This window comes from Muscardinus avellanarius (assembly GCF_963383645.1).
Source record: "Muscardinus avellanarius genome assembly, chromosome: 21".
Lineage (NCBI taxonomy): Eukaryota > Metazoa > Chordata > Mammalia > Rodentia > Gliridae > Muscardinus > Muscardinus avellanarius.
Window position 1 is genome coordinate 13,764,484 of NC_137807.1, and position 18,665 is coordinate 13,783,148.

At 44.3% G+C, this 18,665-nt stretch overlaps 1 protein-coding gene across 1 annotated transcript in view; it reads left to right on the top strand.

The window, feature by feature from the left end:
• Nucleotides 1-1,460: 1,460 nt before the first annotated feature.
• BICDL1 (BICD family like cargo adaptor 1) overlaps nt 1,461-18,665 on the top strand; it is a gene marked incomplete at both ends in the record, with an annotated part of 110,534 nt that continues 93,329 nt past the window's right edge. Inside the window, 2 exons of the mRNA XM_080717773.1 lie at nt 1,461-1,901; nt 12,637-12,852. Coding sequence (XP_080573899.1) covers nt 1,461-1,901; nt 12,637-12,852 — 657 coding nt within the window. The remainder of the gene's footprint in view (nt 1,902-12,636; nt 12,853-18,665) is intronic.

Consider the following 18,665-nt stretch of genomic DNA (forward strand, 5'->3'; position numbering starts at 1 on the left):
ATAAAGAATAAAACATAGGACTGGGGGTGCAGCTCAAAGGCAGAATGCCCCTGGGTTCAATCCCCAGTACCTCCTCCCCCAAAAAAGTAAAAAAAGAGGACACGACACACACTAAGTACCAAAAAAGGTAGTCTTTATTAGGGAGATTCTCTGTTTCTATTTCCACCTGTGAACAGTTTTTTCCTTTATTTCTACACATAAACCCTTTCTTCGGCCTGATCTCCGAAGCATCTGGGCCTTCTTCATATTCCTGAGTCATCACCATTAAGACGCGAGGTTTCCCAAGTCATCTCTCCTCCTTACTGCTCTCTAGGGCTCCCTCTCCTGACTGCTTAGCTCTCTTGGGGGCCCAGACCTAAATTCCGTGACTGCGAATCTCTCCGGGCTTGGCTACCTATCTCGGAGAAATGTCTCCAGGCCCTTGGCCCTCAAATCACCTGAGAGAGGAGACTGAGTCCTACGGGGACTCGGATACTCGCCCCGGCCCTGAAGCCGGAGCGAGGCTGTGGGCGGGGCCGCGCCCTAGGTGAGAACCAGGCTGTGGGCGGGGCTCGCCGCGCCCCTAGGTGAGAACGAGGCTGTGGGCGGGGCCGCGCCCTAGGTGAGAACGAGGCTGTGGGCGGGGCCGCGCCCTAGGTGAGAACGAGGCTGTGGGCGGGGCTCGCCGCGCGAGGCGCGAGGTGCGTGCGCCGGGGCGGGGCCGCGGCCGCCGTGGGAGCGAGGCTGGGGGCGGAGCCGCGCCGCGGAGTGGACTCGCGGCTGGGGGGCGTGGCCGCGGCCCCCGCAGGCGGCGCGCGCAGCCGGAGCGCGCGGCGAGGCAGCGCAGGGGTTAAGGCGGCGGGCGCCACCTGGGCGCCGCTGAGGAGACCCGCGAGCCGGCGAATCCTGCGCGGCCGCGGGGAACAGGTGCCCGCGCGCGTCAGGCGCCGGCGCGGGGCGGGGCGAGGGCGCGGCCGGAAGCCCGGGGCGGGCGCGGGCCGGCCGGGGCGGAGGGCGGCCGGGCAGGAAGGAGCTCCGGGATGCGGAGCCGCCGCCGCCGCCGCCGCTGCTGCCGCCGAGCCGAGGGACATGGAGCGCGGCTGCCGAGCGCGGCCGCCCGCAGCAGCAGCAGCAGCAGCAGCAGCAGCAGCGAGCGTCGCAGCGACAGCGGAGCGCAGCGCGCCCCGTGAGGCGCGGCCCGGCCGGCGGCGGCGGCAGCAGCGACAGGGCGGCTGAGCGCCTCCCGCCCGCCCGCGACTCCCGCGCGGCGCCCGGCCTCCCGCCGCGCGCGGCCTCCCGCCGGGCTCCCGCTCCTCCCGCGCGCGAGCAGCCGAGCCGGGGCGGGGGCGGGCGCGTGCGGCGCGGGGGGGGGCGCGGGCCGGGGGCGCGTGCCGCGGCGGGGCGCGGGGGGGCGCGGCGGCCCCTCCCCTGCAGCCTGGCGCGCGCCGGCCGGGCCGCGCCGCGCCGCACCGCTGCGGGCCATGTCCGCCTTCTGCCTGGGCTTGGCCGGCCGCGCTTCAGCACCCGCCGAGCCGGACAGCGCCTGCTGCATGGAGCTGCCCGCCGGGGCCGGGGACGCAGCCCGGAGTCCGGCCGCCGCCGCCGCCGCCGCCGCCCTCGTCTCCTTCCCCGGGGGCCCCGGGGAGCTCGAACTGGCGTTAGAGGAGGAGCTGGCGCTGCTGGCGGCCGGGGAGCGGCCGTCCGACCCTGGGGAGCATCCTCAGGCCGAACCCGGACCTCCCATCGAGGGGGCCGGACCGCAGCCGCCGCCCGCCCAGGACCCCGAGCTGCTGTCCGTGATCCGGCAGAAGGAGAAGGATCTGGTGTTGGCCGCTCGGCTCGGCAAGGCTCTGCTCGAAAGGAACCAGGACATGAGCCGGCAGTACGAGCAGATGCACAAGGAGCTGACCGACAAGCTGGAGGTGAGGACCTCCGAGCAGGGGTGGGAAGCGAGGCGGCCCTGGGCTTTCGGGGAGCCATTCCCCCTCCCCCTTTCCGTGCTCAGCGTACTTCAAAGAAAATCGCCTGGAACCGGTGGCAGGACGGAGGCTTTCGAATGATCAGGGCATTCACAGAACCCGTTTGACTTTCCCACTCTGTTCACAGCAAATGGGTCCGTGCAGGGCTCCCACTGCTGTGGGCCGTTCTATATATGTACTGTACACAGCATCTAAAATAGAGCTTACAGTATGACTAATTTATACAGCACTGAGGCGATGTCTGCACCCAGAGAAGGGAGAAAGTCGAGAAGCATTTAAAATATGCTCTGGGTTTTCAGGGAAGTAGTTAATCTCTAATAAAGGTGTTAGTCTAAAGCTTTCCAGCTTAGGCATTAAGGCCTCTAGATGCCCTTGTCTTAACTTCCTGGCAGCTCAGAGTTCTGGGAAACAAGTGCCCCTAAAGGAGCTTTATATAGCCTTCAAATGCTTGGGGATTAGGAAATGTGGTTCCATTGCAGAAATCAGGCAAGGCTCAACATGTGACTGCTGATAGTAGTTTTAATTTGGGCCTCGATATTTATTTGTATCGAAGTAGTACTTTTCCGCGTCCTGGGTCTTAAGTTGCAGTTATTTGCCAAATGTCACCTATGAGAACCTTATTACTTGCAAGTACTGTAACAAATACCTTTTTTTTTTTAAAGTATTTGTAACATTTCTGCTAATTTCCTAGGCCAGAGTCTTTCAGAGCTATGCCAGTTCGTTTTCTTGCCTTTAACTGGAAAAGAATGTTGAATGCAGTACAGAACTACATTCCTAAAAATTAGATTTGAAAGAAAGAAGGGAAAAAATGTGGGGAGGAGTCATCTATGAAAGTGGAGACAAGTTATTCTTTTCCAAGACCACATTTGCTGTAGTTAGCCAGTTTGATTGTGACCCGTTCTTTTCATTCTCAGTTATAAGAAGGAAATAGTGCAGATCTGAAATTGACCCAACTCGAGTTGTATCACTGCTACCAGTTGAACAGTCAGAATGTGGATTCAAAACATTCTCGAATAAGATTTTAGTGTGCCTGCAGTCCAGTGACATCAAAAGTAAAATCAGGGGTAAAAGGAAACCAGTGAGTGGACTGTAGTTTAGTTGGCCTGTTAAGTAGGTCTGGCAGCCGATGAACTCCTGAGATAAGTCTCCGAAAAGTTGTTTGTGAGACCTGTAAGTAGACTGCCAAAGAGCAGCCTAATGAATTGAATTGTTTAATTTTCACTTGAAGTAGAGGTCTAGAAATAAATAGCCGTCTCTTTTTCCCTAAAGAGTTTCAATTACAGGACTGTGTAAAGAAGTACTACTGAAGAGATTTACACTTGTGATTTGGAATTCCTTTGGTGAGATACTTGATGGAAGAGAGAACTAACCTTGAAAGGAACATCGGATCAGTTTGATTAGCGATAGATTTCAGAGTAATCCTGAGTGTGCAGTTACACACACCCTGGTTTCCATGTGGAACATTTATGCATTTATTCAACAAAGGGAACATTTCTAAATTCCACTGTAAAAAAAAAAAAAGAAAGTTTATTTTAAAAGAATAAATTATCTTTAAGCCAGGCGTGGTTGCGCACGCTTGTAATCCCAGCGCTTGGGAGGCCGAGGCAGGAGGCTCTCACAAGTTCGAAGCCAGCCTCAGCTACTTAGTGAGGCTCTCAGCAACTTAGTGAGACCCTGTTTCCAAATAAAATATAAAATAGGTCTGGGAGTATAGCCCAGAGGTAGAATGCCCCCGGGTTCCATCCCAGACCCGCAAAAAAAAAAAAAATAAAAATAAAAATAAAAATAAAAATAAATAAATAAATAATAAATAAATAAAAATTGGGCTGGAAGTGTAGCTTGGAGGTCGAATGCCCCTGGGGTTCGATACCCAGGACCACACACACAAAGATTTATTTTAAAATTGTTGAATGTATACTTGCTAGGATAGTAAATTGCACATTATGTTTATTTACCACAATTTAAAATAACTAAACTTAAATTTTTGAAGTTATGCTAATTCTATGTAAATTTGAAAGTAATGAAATTTTTTTTAATTTTTTTTCAGTACTGGGGATGGAACCCAGGGGTATTTGACCTCCAAGCTACACCCCCAGCCCTATTCTTTTTTATTCTTTATTTTGAAACCGGGTCTCACTGCCTTGCAAAGGGCCTCACTAAGTAGCTGAAGCTGCCTGCGAACCATGAACCTCCTGTCTCAGCCTCCTGAATACTGGGATTACAAGTGTGCACCTCCACACCCGGCTTCTATTTTTTCTTTCTTTCTTTTTTTTTTTTTTTTTTGAGATGGGGTTTTCTGTGTGGCATAGGCTGGCTTTGAGCTTCTCTGGCCTTAAGTGATCCTCCTGCCTCAGCCTCTTGTGTAGCAGGGCCTATACTAGTGCACCACCATGTCCAGCTCTTAAGCTTGCTTGCTTGCTTTCTTTCTTTTTTTTTTTTTTTTTTTTTTTTTTTTTTTGGTGGTACTGGGGTTCCTGGAAGCCCTTCTACCTCCGGGCTACACTGCCAGACCTATTTTTACATTTTTTATTTGGAAACAGGGTCTCCTAAGCCAGTGCGGGCGGCTGGCTTGGAACCTGAGTGATCCTCCTGTCTCTGCCTCCCAAGTGCGGGGATTACAAGCGTGCGCCACCACACCCGGCCAAGTTTTCTTTTAATGTATGTTTAAAAATATAAAACATTCCCATTGGTTCCTTGTGTGTGTGTGTGTGTGTGCGCACAGCGCCTCTCATAGGCGCTTTACCACCGAGCTTTACCCCAGCACTTGTTATTTTAATGTTAATATGAGAGGGACGAACCTGATTTACACAGGACTGTTTTATTTGATACCTACCAGTGAGTTTTCCCCACAGTATATTTTTGAGCAACCTAGGTTTTAGAATATTTAGACAAAATTCTCTTTTAAAACATAACACAGCTGTGGGTATAGGGTTGCACTCCTATAATCGCAATATTTGGGAGGCTGAAACAGAATAAAAAATCTGAGGCCAGCCTCAGCCACTTAGACCCACAGCAACTTAAACCCTATTCAGAACAAAAAGTAAAATAGGGCTAGTGATGTAGCTTGGAGGTAGAATCCCTCCCCATGGATTCAATCCCCATTACACCCCTCAAAAAAAAAGCTGCCATATTTTCAATCAAATTAAACATTTGGGATTAATGAACCAGCTCTTAATTTAAGGATTTATAATTTTTCAAAAACTGTCAGGCATTGGAGCCAAACACATTTTCTCACAGATTAGTCTGAAAGGTGAATGTGTGAATGGGGTTGAACTCCATGAACATACCTGTAACCCTGGTTCCTTGGGAGGTTGAGGCATGAGGATTCAGCTCTAGGCCCACCTGGGCAATTGAGCAAGACCCCCACCTCAAAACCAAAATGTGAGTGGACTCCGAGAATGGTGGCTTCACTATTAAACTCGTTTTATTTTAGTTGCATCAATCTTTCTGACTTTAAGACAAGTGAACTATTTTCAATATCTCTTCTACCTATTCGTGAGTTAATTTGAGTACCTCCCCAGTTCTGTGTACCAAACCTAAGATTGTTTTTTGTTTCAGACATCAGGTCTTGATCTTACACTACTCTTATCATCAAAGGCACACTGTTTTAAGTGTTAAATGGATCAAAGGTTAGCAGAAGTTTTTAGATATATGTATCTAGGAGTTAAAATAAAAATAAAAATTAATTTGAAAAATGGTCAGGTTTTAGTCATTTTTTCCAAAACTGAATTTGACTATACTGTATTTTATTATTCATTCACTCATTCTTGTGTGCTCTACATTTTAAATACTTGTTATTTCAGTTTGTATATTAGTCTTTTATTTTAAAACTCATATCCAGTCAAGTCCTTAGTTTTTCCCCCAGAATATGAACCAAGGTATACTAACTTGCATTTATATACTTGCTTTTCAGGGATGAAATGTTTATTTTTGTACAGAAACTCCCCTCCCCCTTTTCCATTGTGGCTGAGAGTAGATTATCTCTTAGTATAGCAGTTGTTTCTCCTTTCAGCTACATTTTCCTCCTCCTCCTCTAAGCCAGTTCTCATGGTTCTAGTCCTGTGTTTTAAGTGTGTGTGTGTGCGCGCGCACACGCATGTGCATGTAGGTGGGGTTAGAGAGAGAGAGGAAGAAAGAGAGAAAATGAGTATCTGGAAATCACTACTAGATTTAGAGGAACAAACCCAGAGGTATTAATTTGCATTTAGTACTTGGTCTTTTTGGAGAAGAGTACTTTCTGTATTTTTCAAGAACAATGCCCTGGACTTAGATCAGTGCCACTTTTTCCTTTTTTTACCCTGAGAAATCCTTTTTGGTAAAGATCTATTTTATGTAGGCTAATGATAGCAATTTTTGTGTTTTAGGAATTTTAAATACACTCTTTTTTTGAATGATTGGTTTTAGATTTATAGAAAAACTTGGAAAGCTATTAGAGAATTTTCATATAACCTGCATCCAGTTTCCTATTGTTATGATTGTTTCTGAGCTGCACCCCAGCCTTATTTATTTATTTATTTATTTATTTATTTATTTATTTCGGTGCTGATGATGGAACCCAGGGGCATTCTACTTCTGAGCTGTACCCGTAGCCCTATCTTACTTATTTTTTGCGGTGCTAGTGATGGAACCCAAGGGCATTCTACCTCTGAGTTACATCCCCCATCCCTATTTTTTATTCCTTATTTTGAATCAAGGCCTCACAAAGTTGTGGAAGGCCTAAGTAGCTGAAGCTGGCCGCGAACCTGTGATCCTACTATCTCAGCCTCCCACGTACTGGGGTTACAAGCATATACCACCACACCCAGCTCTATTTTTTTATTTTGAAACAGGGTCTCACTAAGTTGTGGAGGACCTCGCTAAATTGCTGAGGCTGACCTCAAACCCACTCCTGTCTCAGCCTCCCATGTACTGGGATTACAGGCATATACCATTACACCTGGCTCCCTTTTATTAACATCTGATGTTTGGATGGTACATTTGCCATAATTAGTTAACCAGTACGAGTACATTAGTACCCACCTAAAGTCCTTCGTGTATTCAGATTTTCTTATTTTTTGCCTAATGGCTTTTTTTCTTGTTGTTCCAGGATACCAAATTACATTTAGTTTTTCTGTCTCCTTCAGTTCCTCTTAGCTGTGATGGTTTCTTAGACTTCCCTGTTTTGGTGACCATGCCAACTTTGATATTACTTGTGCATGCGTGTTAGTTACTGAGGAATGAACTCGGTCATTCTACCTCTGAGCTACAACCTCCAGCTCTGTCTTATCTCTTATTTTGAAACAGTCTCACTAAGTTGCTAAGGTTGGTCGTGATCGGCATGGGCCATGACGCCTATCTTGATATTAACTTTTAAAATACTATATAACCCTGAAAAATGGGGGACAGCGGAAGCAGAGCCTGACCCCTAAACTTTGTGACATTCTGCATAAGAGTTTACTAGTTACTTTAGCACTTAGTAAAAATACGTAATTCTAGGAGAATCAGAATAAACCAAAGACAAAATTCTGTGCAAAAGGCTAAATGTTGTTTGTTCACTAATAAGTCTTGATTTTGTCAAAGGGTCTGAAAACCTGAGACAGAGTGTCTCTCCTGTTAAAGAAACAGAGGACAGATTAGATTGATTAGCACCACCTGGCCTAAGCCTCCCCCACGTGGACTGGATTGTTTTAGTGGCTTGGTGGGGCTGTTCTCTCGCAGCTGTTGGCTGAATATTTTTAAGTCTCTCTGTTCTTTTAGAACACAGGCCTAATTTATCTGGCCTCTCAGTAACACTGTGATTACTGAGTTCTTGCTGCTGCCTTCTGCTCAGTCTTTTTCATTTTGGAAAATTTTAATAAAGCCAAATATCACAGTTTTAGGATTGCAGTTAGCATTTGTTTCTGCATTCTATTTTGTGTGTGTGTGTGTGTGTGTGTGTGTGTGTGTTACTAGGGATGGAACCCAGAGGCATTCTACCCCTGAGCTACACTCCCTGCCCTATTTTTTATTCTTTATTTTGAAACAGGGTCTCATTGAGTTGCAAAGAGCCTCACTAAGTAGGTGAGGCTGTCTGTGAACCACAATCCTCTGGTCTCAGCCTCCCAAATGCTGGGATTACAAGCATGCACCACCACGACCGGCTCTGCATCCTATCTTTATGAGATTTCTACAGTGACTAATCATTCTCATTTTTTGCAAGTTTAGCAATACCAGGGAAGCATAGAGCAAAAAAAATTCTTATGTTGTTGAGTATCAGTCTCTTCCTGGTCATTCCTTTTTCCACATACTCCAGTCTGAGACTGTAGGGTATGTAAATGTAAAATTATGTGGCTTTTTCAACAAATATGTTCAAGTGACTATAATCAAATGAGTGAACCTCAAAACCTTTGAAGTAGTCAACTTTAAAGTTTCAGTGAAAATTGCCTTTGCTAATGTGCTCAGAATTTTAATTTTGGGTCACTTTTTTTTTTCTTCAGTACTAGGGATGGAACCCAAGGGAATTCTACTCTGAGCTACACCCCCAGCCCTATTTTTATTTATTTATTTATTTATTTGTTTATTTATTTATTTATTTATTTATTTTGGTGGTACTGGGGTTCCTGGAAGCCCTTCTACCTCCGGGCTACACTCCCAGACCTATTTTTACATTTTTATTTGGAAACAGGGTCTCCTAAGCTAGCGCGCACGGCTGGCTTCGAACCTGCGCGATCCGCCTGTCTCCACCTCCCAAGCGCGGGGATTACAAGCGTGCGCCACCACGCCCGGCTTTTATTTTTTATTTTGAAACAGAGTCTCACTGAGTTGCAGAGGGCCTCACTAAGTAGCTGAGCCTGTCCGCAAATCCTGATCCTCCTGTCTCAGCCTCCCGAATGCTGGAATGACAAGCGTGTGCCACCATGCCCCACCTAGATCGATGTTTTTACCTTTTGACATATCTTTGAACTGCTCTCAATTATGGTCAATTTCTCTCTTTTGGAGGTCAGTTTGACTTTCTGAAATACTCACAAGTCACTGAGAGCACAGGGGAATAAGATATCAGGAAGAAATGGGATATGCTCCTCTTTTAGACAAACCTCATATGTGAAAGAATGAGGCTGATTTTCTTACATGATGATAAGCTGGCCCTTGAGGCATTCCAACAAAAAGCCTTCTCTCTATAGATATCGTGTGTATGTGTGTGGTACTAGGGATTGGACCCAGAGGGACATGAGCTACACTCCAACCCTATTTTATTTCTTATTTTGAAACAGGGTCTCACTAAAGTAGCTGAGGCTGTCTGTAAACCAGCGATCCTCCTGTCTCAGCCTCCCAAGTACTAGGATTACAAGCATGCACCACCAAGCCTGACTTCAAAAAATAAAACACAAAATACATGTTGTGTGTGTGTGTGTGTGTGTGTGTGTGTGTGTGTGTGTGTATTTTTTTTTTCATTCAGTACTGGGGACAAAACCCAGGGGCATTTTACCTCCAAGCTACACCCCAGCCCTATTTTTTAATTCCTTATTTTGAAACAGGATCTCAGTTGTGGAGGGGCTAAGAGCTGAGGCTGGCCATTAAACTGCAATCCTCCTGTCTTAGCCTCCGAAGTACTGGGATTACAAGTATGAGCCACCATGCCTGGCCTAAAAATATATATTTTAAAAGGTGAGAACTTTAAGCATGTGAGTGGAACTTCCCAAGGAGAAGAGAGGACCAAGTTTTCTGGAGGAGAAGATTCATGTGCTTATTTCAGATTGTTGGTTTTTTGTTTGCTTGGTGCTGGGGGTTGAACACAGAGGCATTCTACCTCTGGGCTACGTACCCAGCCCTATTTTAACTTTTATTTTGAAACAGAGTCTCACTAAGTTGTGGAGGGCATTACTAAGTGGCTGAGTCTGGCAATGAACCATGATCCTTCTGTCTCAGCCTCCCAAGTACTTGTATTACAAATGTCAACGACCACCCCTCGCTAGAATGTTGAGAAATAATATCAGTGCCTGATGTCAGTCTTTGGTGCAGCAGAATTCCTCATAAAATCAAATACATATACCTATGCATTTGAACACACATAGGTGGCTAGACCTCACTCTATTCCTAGCTGAATTACAGTCTAGGAATTGGGATCTGGGTCAGTATAATTTGAACAAATACACTAGAACTTTTCTTAGAGGATCACAAGTTGGAGATCATTACTTTGTCACTTAAAGTATAAACCTGGCTATTATGCTTCTTAAAAAGTAGTATGCTTGAACCGGGCTTGGTCGCGCTCACTTATAATCCTCACGCTTGGGAGGCTGAGACGGGAGGATCGCACAGGTTCAAAGCCAGCCTCAGCTGGCTTAAGAGACCCTGTTTTCAAATGAAATATAAAATAGGTCTGGGAGTATAGCCCGGAGGTAGAAGGCCTCTGGGTTCCATCCCCAGTACCACCAAAAAGTAAAATTAAAAAGTAGTAAGTAGTATGCTTTTTTTTTTTTTTTTTCAGTACTGGGGATGGAACCCAGGGGCATTCTACCTCTGAGCTCTACTCCCAGCCCTATTTTTTATTTTGAAACAGGGTCTCACTAATTGGCGGAGGGCCTCACTAAGTAGCTGAGGCTGACCACAAACCTGTGATCCTCCTGTCTCAGCCTCCCATGTACTGAGATTACAAGTATGTGCCACCACGCCTGGTGAAAGTAGTATGCTTTTTAAGAAGAATATATTTTGGGGCTGAGCATGGTGACGCATGTCTGTAATCCCAGCACTTGGGAGGCTGAGACAGGATCGCATAGGTTCAAAGCCAGCCTCAGCAACTTATTGAGACCCTGTTTCCAAATAAAGTATAAAATAGGTCTGGGAGGATAGCCTGAAGGTAGAAAGCCCCTGGGTTCCACTCCCAGTACCACCCCCCCCCAAAAAAAAAATATATATGTATATATATATATGCCTTTGGAGAGAGACATCCATATTTATCTCACAGAAACAAAATGATTATTTTTTTCAGAGGCATTCCTTATTGAGCTGCTACTTCAAACCATCTGTACTCTTCTGCATAACGTGTGTCATGTACAATTTATTGGCTTTATCAGTCTTCCACTAGAATGAAAACCCCACAAAGGCAAGGGCTGTGTCTATTTTGCTCATCACCATATCCCCAGGAGAGTGCTTGTCCTGTGGTAAACCTTTAGGAGTGGATGACTAGACCAGAAATTGGTATACAAGGCTTACTAATTGGCCATGATTTAAATAGGACTGAAACTGAACTTGCCTTAATGATTTCAGTAATGAAATATAGTGCTATATATAGTAACAAATATTTATTAAGCTGTGATCTAGAGCACTAAACAGAGTCGGGTGATTTAAGAAACAAATCCCAGCTCTGCCATTTACCTAGCGCTGATCTTGAACTAGTCAGTTAGCCACTTCTATTACCTCATTTGTAGGAAGAGATGGTCAGCCTGGCGTAGTGGCATGCGCTTGTAATCCCAGTACTTGGAGGCTGAGACTAGAGGATCATAGGTTCAAGGATAGCCTCAGCAAGTAGTGAGACTCTCATTGACCTAGTAAGACCCTGTTTCAAAATAAAAATAAAAATAAAATAGGGATGGGGATGTGGCTTGGAGGTAGGCTGTCCCTGAGTTCCATTCTTAGAGGAAGAGGGAGAGAATCTAAAGGATCTCTTGGGGTCTTTCCATCTCTGAAAATTCTGTCATCGTAAGATTCTGATATTAAGACATATGTGGTTCCAAAGGAAGCCTCCTTAAAAGAGTAGTAAGTAGAGCTGGGTATGGTGGCACATGCTTGTAATCTCAGTACTTGGGAGGCTGAGACAGGAGGATCACAAGTTCAGAGCCAGCCTCAGCAACTTAGGCTCTCAGCAATCTAGTGAGACCCTGTTTCAAAATAAATAAAATTGGGCTAGTGGTATAGCTTGGAGGTAGAATGCCTCTGGGTTCAGTTCCCAGCACCAAAAAAAAAAAAAAGTAGCATCCAGGCATGGTGGCGCACATCTATAATCCCAGTATTGGGGGTCTGAGACGTGTATCACAGATTTGAGACCAGCCTCAGCAACTAAGGGAGGCCCTCAGCAACTTAGATCCTATTTCAAAATTTAAAAAGATCATCAAGGTCTTCGAGCTGGTGGTGGTATATCCCTGTAATCCCAGTGCTTGGGAGGCTGAGATAGTATTCCAGGTTTGAGATCAGCCTCAGCAATTTAGGGAGGCTCTCAGCAAGTTAGCAAGACCTGGTTTCAAAATTAAAAATAAAAATGGCTGGGGTATAGCTTGGAGGTAGTATGCCCCTGAGTTCAATCTGTAGTACCACAAAAATAAAATAGGGCTGGGTGTGTAGCTCAAGGGCAGAACGCCCCTGGGTTCAATCCCCATTACCCTCCCCCCCAAAATAGCATTTTGGTTATGGAATTCAATTTTAGTTGTTTAAATGTGTAGTTTACCAATTGATTATGACTTATTAAATTCTAAGTGATTTCCCAAGTCTAAAAGCTTGTGCCCAAGCATAATAAACATAACATTAAATGTTTCCAGTAGGAATGACATTCTTTGTGAAACCAACTCCTTTCTTGGTCTGAAAAGGAATATTTTTGTAGCTGTGAGTTGGGCAACTTGTCCTATGTGGCAGGTGTTTTCTTGTGCTAATTGAGAAAGAAAAGTTAGAGTGTGAAGGGGGAGAAGGCTGTGGAATCTAAGTTTTTAAATCCTTTTCCCTCTTCGCCCAGCACTTAGAACAAGAGAAACATGAGCTGAGAAGACGATTTGAGAACCGGGAAGGGGAGTGGGAAGGGCGCGTGTCGGAGCTGGAGAGCGATGTGAAGCAGCTACAGGACGAGCTGGAGAGGCAGCAAGCTCATCTTCGGGAGGCTGACCGAGAAAAGACACGGGCTGTCCAGGAACTCTCAGAGCAGAACCAAAGGCTCTTGGATCAACTCAGTAAGGTAAGTCACAAGTTAAGAATTTATGGTTTAAAATACTAAAAGCTGGAACCAGAGATTCTATATGACAGTCAAATACATAAATACATTTTAAGAGTCATTCTAATGTATGATACCTTTTTTTTTTTTTTTTTGCGGAACTGGGGATCAAACTCAGGGGCATTTTACCTACAAGTTATATCCCCAGCCCTATAGTTTATTTTGAAACAAGGTGTCACTAAGTTGCACAGGGCCTTACCAAGTAGCTGAGGCTGGCTGCGAACCTGAGCTCCACCGGGGTCTAGCTTCCCAAGTACTGGAATTACAAGTGTGCACCACCTGGCCTGGCTTGATGCCTTTGGTTTTGATATGGACAAATTAAATATCATCTGTCTACAAGAATTTCTCCTAGGAGTCAGGATGAAAGACCCATGCTTGTGATTAACCAGCTATAAGACTCTGATAATCTTTTTTTTCTTTTTTTGTTACTGAAGCCTGAACCCAGAGACATTCTACCTCCCAGCTATACTTCAGCCCTATTTTATTTTTTTATTTTTTAATGAAACACGGTCTTGCTAGTTGCCGAGACTGGTCTTGAACTTGGAATCCTCCTGTCTCCGCCTCGCAAGTACTGGGATTGCAGGCATCTGCCGCCATGCCCAACTTTAACAGTCTTTTCTTGTGTGTCTTTTCATTTTTAAAATGAAGGAGTTTTAATTAATGATTTCCCACTTTCTTATAGCTATAAATGTCTATGAATTAATATTCCTTTTCCTAAAAAATATTACTGGTAAAATTATGTAAATTTATTTAGTTCAAATATTAAAAGGTGCTATCTTTACACTGAAAAGCTTAGGAAAAATTTCTCTAGTGAGTGATTTTCATTGGTGGTCTGTTTGTGAATGTACATTATGAAAGGAATAATGTATCTATATTTAAAATTAGTTTTATTTCTTCATCAAGTAAAAATTATAGGGTGGTGTCATAGAAGTATAATAACCAAGGTCAAGACTGTAAAATCATTGTGAAGAGAAGGAAGTTGAGGGCTGAATGTGTAGAAATTAATTTAAATGCAGAACATATCTTTTTAACAAATGCAGGAATGTTATTAATACTTTTGATGAATCCATTCACTTTGAAAATGAAGACCTGGGTTTAATATTGTAGTTCAGTCCTTGTGTGTTGAAAATACAACTAACTCTTCAGGAACCAGAGAAACAAGAATTTCTCTTATCCCTTGGCACTCCTGTTCTCATGAGAGTGCTGCCTGCTCTGTGTGGGTAGTGTTGGGTTGCTTCAGCATTGGAGAAAGATTCAGGAGGGTAAAGAGTATAAATTCCTGAATCTTCCCTGGATTGGAATAGGCAACACTGAAGGGATTTCCTGGAAACCCTTCTACCTCCGGGCTACACTCCCAGACCTAGTTTATATTTGTATTTGGAAACAGGGTCTCTTAAGCCAGCAAGGCTGGTTTTGAACCTGCAATCCTCCTGTCTCCGCCTCCCAAGCACAGGTATTACAAGCCTGCACCACCACGCCCAGCTAATCCTTTTATTTTTGAAACAAGGTCTCACTGAGTTGCGAAGGACCTTGCCGAGTAGCTGAGGCTGTCTGAGAACCTGATCCTCCGGTCTCCACCTCCCAAATCCTGGGATTATAAGCGTGAGTCACCACACCTGGCACTCCTATTGGAATTCTGAGAGGCAAAAACCTTCAGGCCTCACAATGAAATGTAAAGTAAATACTGTCAGTGGGGAAGGAAGAAGAAAGGAAGAAAGAAGGAAGAAAAATGATGCCTAATAATAATAATTTGGAGAAGAGCTAGTTGCCAGGAAACTGATCAAACTATATGCAAAAAGTGAGGATTCTGGAAGTGGTCTTGAATTCTGGAAGAAGCCTTCCGGTGGTCTTGCCTGCAGGTTTCTCATCTGGAGAACTCAATCATCATTTGATTGGCTGGGAAGCAAAGACTGGCTCAGTAGCACCTTTGTGTGTGTGTGTGTGTGTGTGTGTGTGTGTGTGTGTGTGTTGTAAATTGACCTCAGGGGTGTTCTGCCTCTGAGCTACACTCCTCCCTCCCATTCTATTTTTTGGTTTTTTTTGTGTGTTTTATTTTACTCTGTGTGTGTGTGTGTGTGTGTGTGTGTGTGTGTGTGTGTGTATGGTTCTGGGGATGGAACCCATGGACATACTACCTTTGAGCTATATCCCAGCCCTATTTTATTTTCAAACATGGTCTCACTAAATTTTGGAGGTTGGCCACAAACCTGGGATCCTCCTGTCTCTGCCTCCCAAGTACTGGTATTACAAGCATGCACCACAACTCCCAGCTTTATATTTTATTTTTAATCAGAGTCTCACTAAGTTACTGAGGGTCTTGCTAAGTTGCTGAAGCTGGCAGGAAGCTTGTCCTCCTGTCTCAGTCTCAGCCTCCCATCTACTGGGATTCCAGGCATGTGCCAGAATGTCTGGCAGTAATAGCACTTCTGAATCAGTTCTTTTTTTAATTTTTTCTATTTTTTTGGTGGTACTGGGGATGGAACCCAGGGGCCTTCTACCTCCGGGCTATACTCCCAGACCTATTTTACATTTTTTGTTTGGAAACAGGGGCTCTTAAGCCAGTGGAGGCTGGCTTCAAACCTGAGCGATCCTCCTGTCTCAGCCTCCTCCCAAGCGTGGAGATTACAAGCGTGCGCCACCACGCCCGACTCTGAATCAGTTCTAAAACAGTTTTTAGCAACCAGGAAGGGAATCTCTATCCTTGTAAAAATTTTATGGATATTTGAGTCTTTTCATTCATTATTCATGAAAGAGCAAGTGTTTCTTATTAGAAACTTCTGGAGCTGGGCGTGGTGGCTTGTAATCCTCGCACTTGGGAGGCTGAGACAGGAGGATCGCACGGGTTCCAAGCCAGCCTCAGCTACTTAGTGAGGCTCTCAGCAACTTAGTGAGACCCTGTTTCCAAATAAAATATAAAAAAAGGTCTGGGAGTATAGCCCGGAGGTAGAAAGCCTCTGGGTTCCACCCCCAGTACCACCCCCCCCCAAAAAAAAAAAAAAGAAAGAAAGAAACTTATGGAACAACTACACTTCAGAACAAAAGGGAAATTAAGATTTCTTGAGAGCCCAGTTCATCTAATTTGGTAAAAGACAGGTGACCAAAATGGGTGAAGGGAGCAAATACCAACGTGACATGGCAGAAAACCACAGCGCTTGGAATTGACTCTCTCATTAACTGGGGGACCTCGTTTGTGCCTTGGTTTCTTTTTCTTTAAAATGGGTAAAAATTTATGCCATATACAAGTATTGTTGAAACGAAAATGAGATAAATTGTGTTGAGAAGTACGTGGAGGTGAGGATTCATGTTGGTGTTGCTGGTTATGTTAATAGAGCGATATCTTTAGAGTTGTTTTATTGCCTAATGTCATTATAGAAAACACGAAGCCAGGTGTAGTGGCACACACCTGCAATCCCAGTACTTGGGAGGCTGAGACAGGAGGGTCGCAGGTTCAAGGCCAATTTACTGAGGCCCTCAGTCATTTAGTGAGACCTGTTTCAAAAGGAAAAATAAAGTAGGGCCGGGACTGTAACTCAGAGGTAGAATACCTCCCACCCTGGGTTGAGCCGGACATGGAGGCAAACGCTTGTAATCTCAGTACTTAGGAGGCTCAGACGGGGAATCACAGGTTTGAGGACAACCTCAGTAAACAGTGAGCCTCTCATCAACCTAGTGAGACCTTGTTTCAAAACAAAAATAAAAAATAGAGCCCAGGTGAAGGTGTATCTTGAAGGTAGAATGGGCCTGGGTTCAATCCCCAGTACCACACACACAAAAAAATCCTCATACGCTTCTCCCAAAAGAATATAGAATAATAGGATATGGAAGACAACATTTCCACTAGATCTAGATTCTTGTTATTATCTCTGGCCTTTGAATATTGTCCCTTGGTGGTTTTGTGGCTCCCCCTCCCCCTCCTTTTTAAACAGGACAAGTCCCTAGGGTTTTCATCAGTAGCAAGTTTAAATTGCATTTAATAACTGATATTCAGGAACTAGAGGAGTTAAGTAGTTTGAAGTGAATTAAGATTCTCCTAGGACAAGTTAGGAACCAACAGACGTGATAGAAGACCACACATTTCAGCGGTGTATGTGTTTTCATAAGCATCAAACATATGATATTTAAAATGGAGTATGATATTTCTGTGATACTTTTGTCTAAAGTATTTCACATTTATTTCCTTTGGCTGCCTCTAAGGTGGTTTTTATTTTATTTTTTAAAATAATAAGAAAGAAAGCCGGGCGTAGTGGTGCAGGCTTAAAATCCCAATACTTGGGAGGCTGAGACAGGATCGTTGGTTCAAAGCCAGCCTTGGCAATTTAGTGAGCCCTCTGCAATTTAACGAGACTCCGTTTCCAAATAAATAAAATCAGCCTGGGAATATAGCTTAGAGGTAGGATACCCCTGGGTTCAATCCCCAGTCCCCCCAAAAAAAGCTTTATTGAGATATAATTCACATGCCATTAATACTCTTTTCAAAATTGTACACTTAATGCAGGGCATGGTGGCGCATGCTTGTAATCCCAGCAATTGGGAGGCTGAGACAAGATTCAAGGACAGCCTCAGCTACTTAGTGAGGCCCTTTGCAACTCAGTGAGACCGTGCTTCAAAATAAAGAATAAAAAATAGGGCTGGTGGTGTCAGAGGTAGAATGCCCCTGGGTTCCATTCCTAGTACTGCAAAAAAAAAAAAAGTACACCTTAGTGCTTTTTATTGTATTTACAGAGTGTTATAGCCATCACTAAAACATTTCGCTTCCCCCAAAACAACCCTGTACCCATTAGCAGTCACAATTCCTTACAATCCTGAACCCCCCATACCCTAACGCCTGGCAACCTGATCACCTCTGTCTTTATGAACTCGCCTGGACATTTCCCATAAGTGAGATCACACCATATGTGGCCTTTTGTATGTGACTTCTTTCATTTAGCTTCATATTTGTAAGGTTCGTCCATGATGTAGCACATATCAGTATTTTATGGCTAAAGAATATCCCATTATCTGTATATAAAGCATTCTGTTTATCCATTCACCAACTGATACGTGGGTAGTTTCTACCTTTTGGCTAATGTGAAGAACACTGACATTAACATTCATGTACATGATTTTGTGTGGCCACAGATATATTTTAGCATATCCCATGGCTTCTGGAGCCTCATTATGAGGAAGAAAGGGATAGGTATTGTTCTCCTTTTACATCTGGGAAAACTTGAGGGACAGAAAGATACATGACTTGATTTCATATCTTTCAGTTCATGACTGATTAGATTTCCTGTTCCTCCATTTCAAACTTTTAAGGAGCAATTAGATCACGGACTTTCAAGCCAGACAGCCTGGGGATCTGACACCAGGTCTTACCATTTACTGGCTGGGCAAATGTGGGAAAGTTATTTTACCTTTAATTTCTTATTTCATGTAATGGAAACAACAAATCATTATTCCTGATTGCATTATCTAACTTAATTCTCATAATTCTTACAAGGTTAAACCATGGTGTCTAGAATATAGTAAGTGCTTAGTGTAAATGGTAGCCAACATTAAAATATCATGTCCTCATCATGTAGATGGATTTCTACATCACCTTGAGCTTTGATTCCTCTGTGTGTGTGTGTGTGTGTGTGTGTGTGTGTGTGTGTGTGTGTGTGAGAGAGAGAGAGAGAGAGAGAGAGACAGACAGACAGACAGGGGATTGAACTCAGAGGCATTTTACATCTGCGCTAAACCCCCAGCCCAATTTTATTTCTCATTTGGAAACAGGGAGTCAGTAAGTTGTGGAGGGT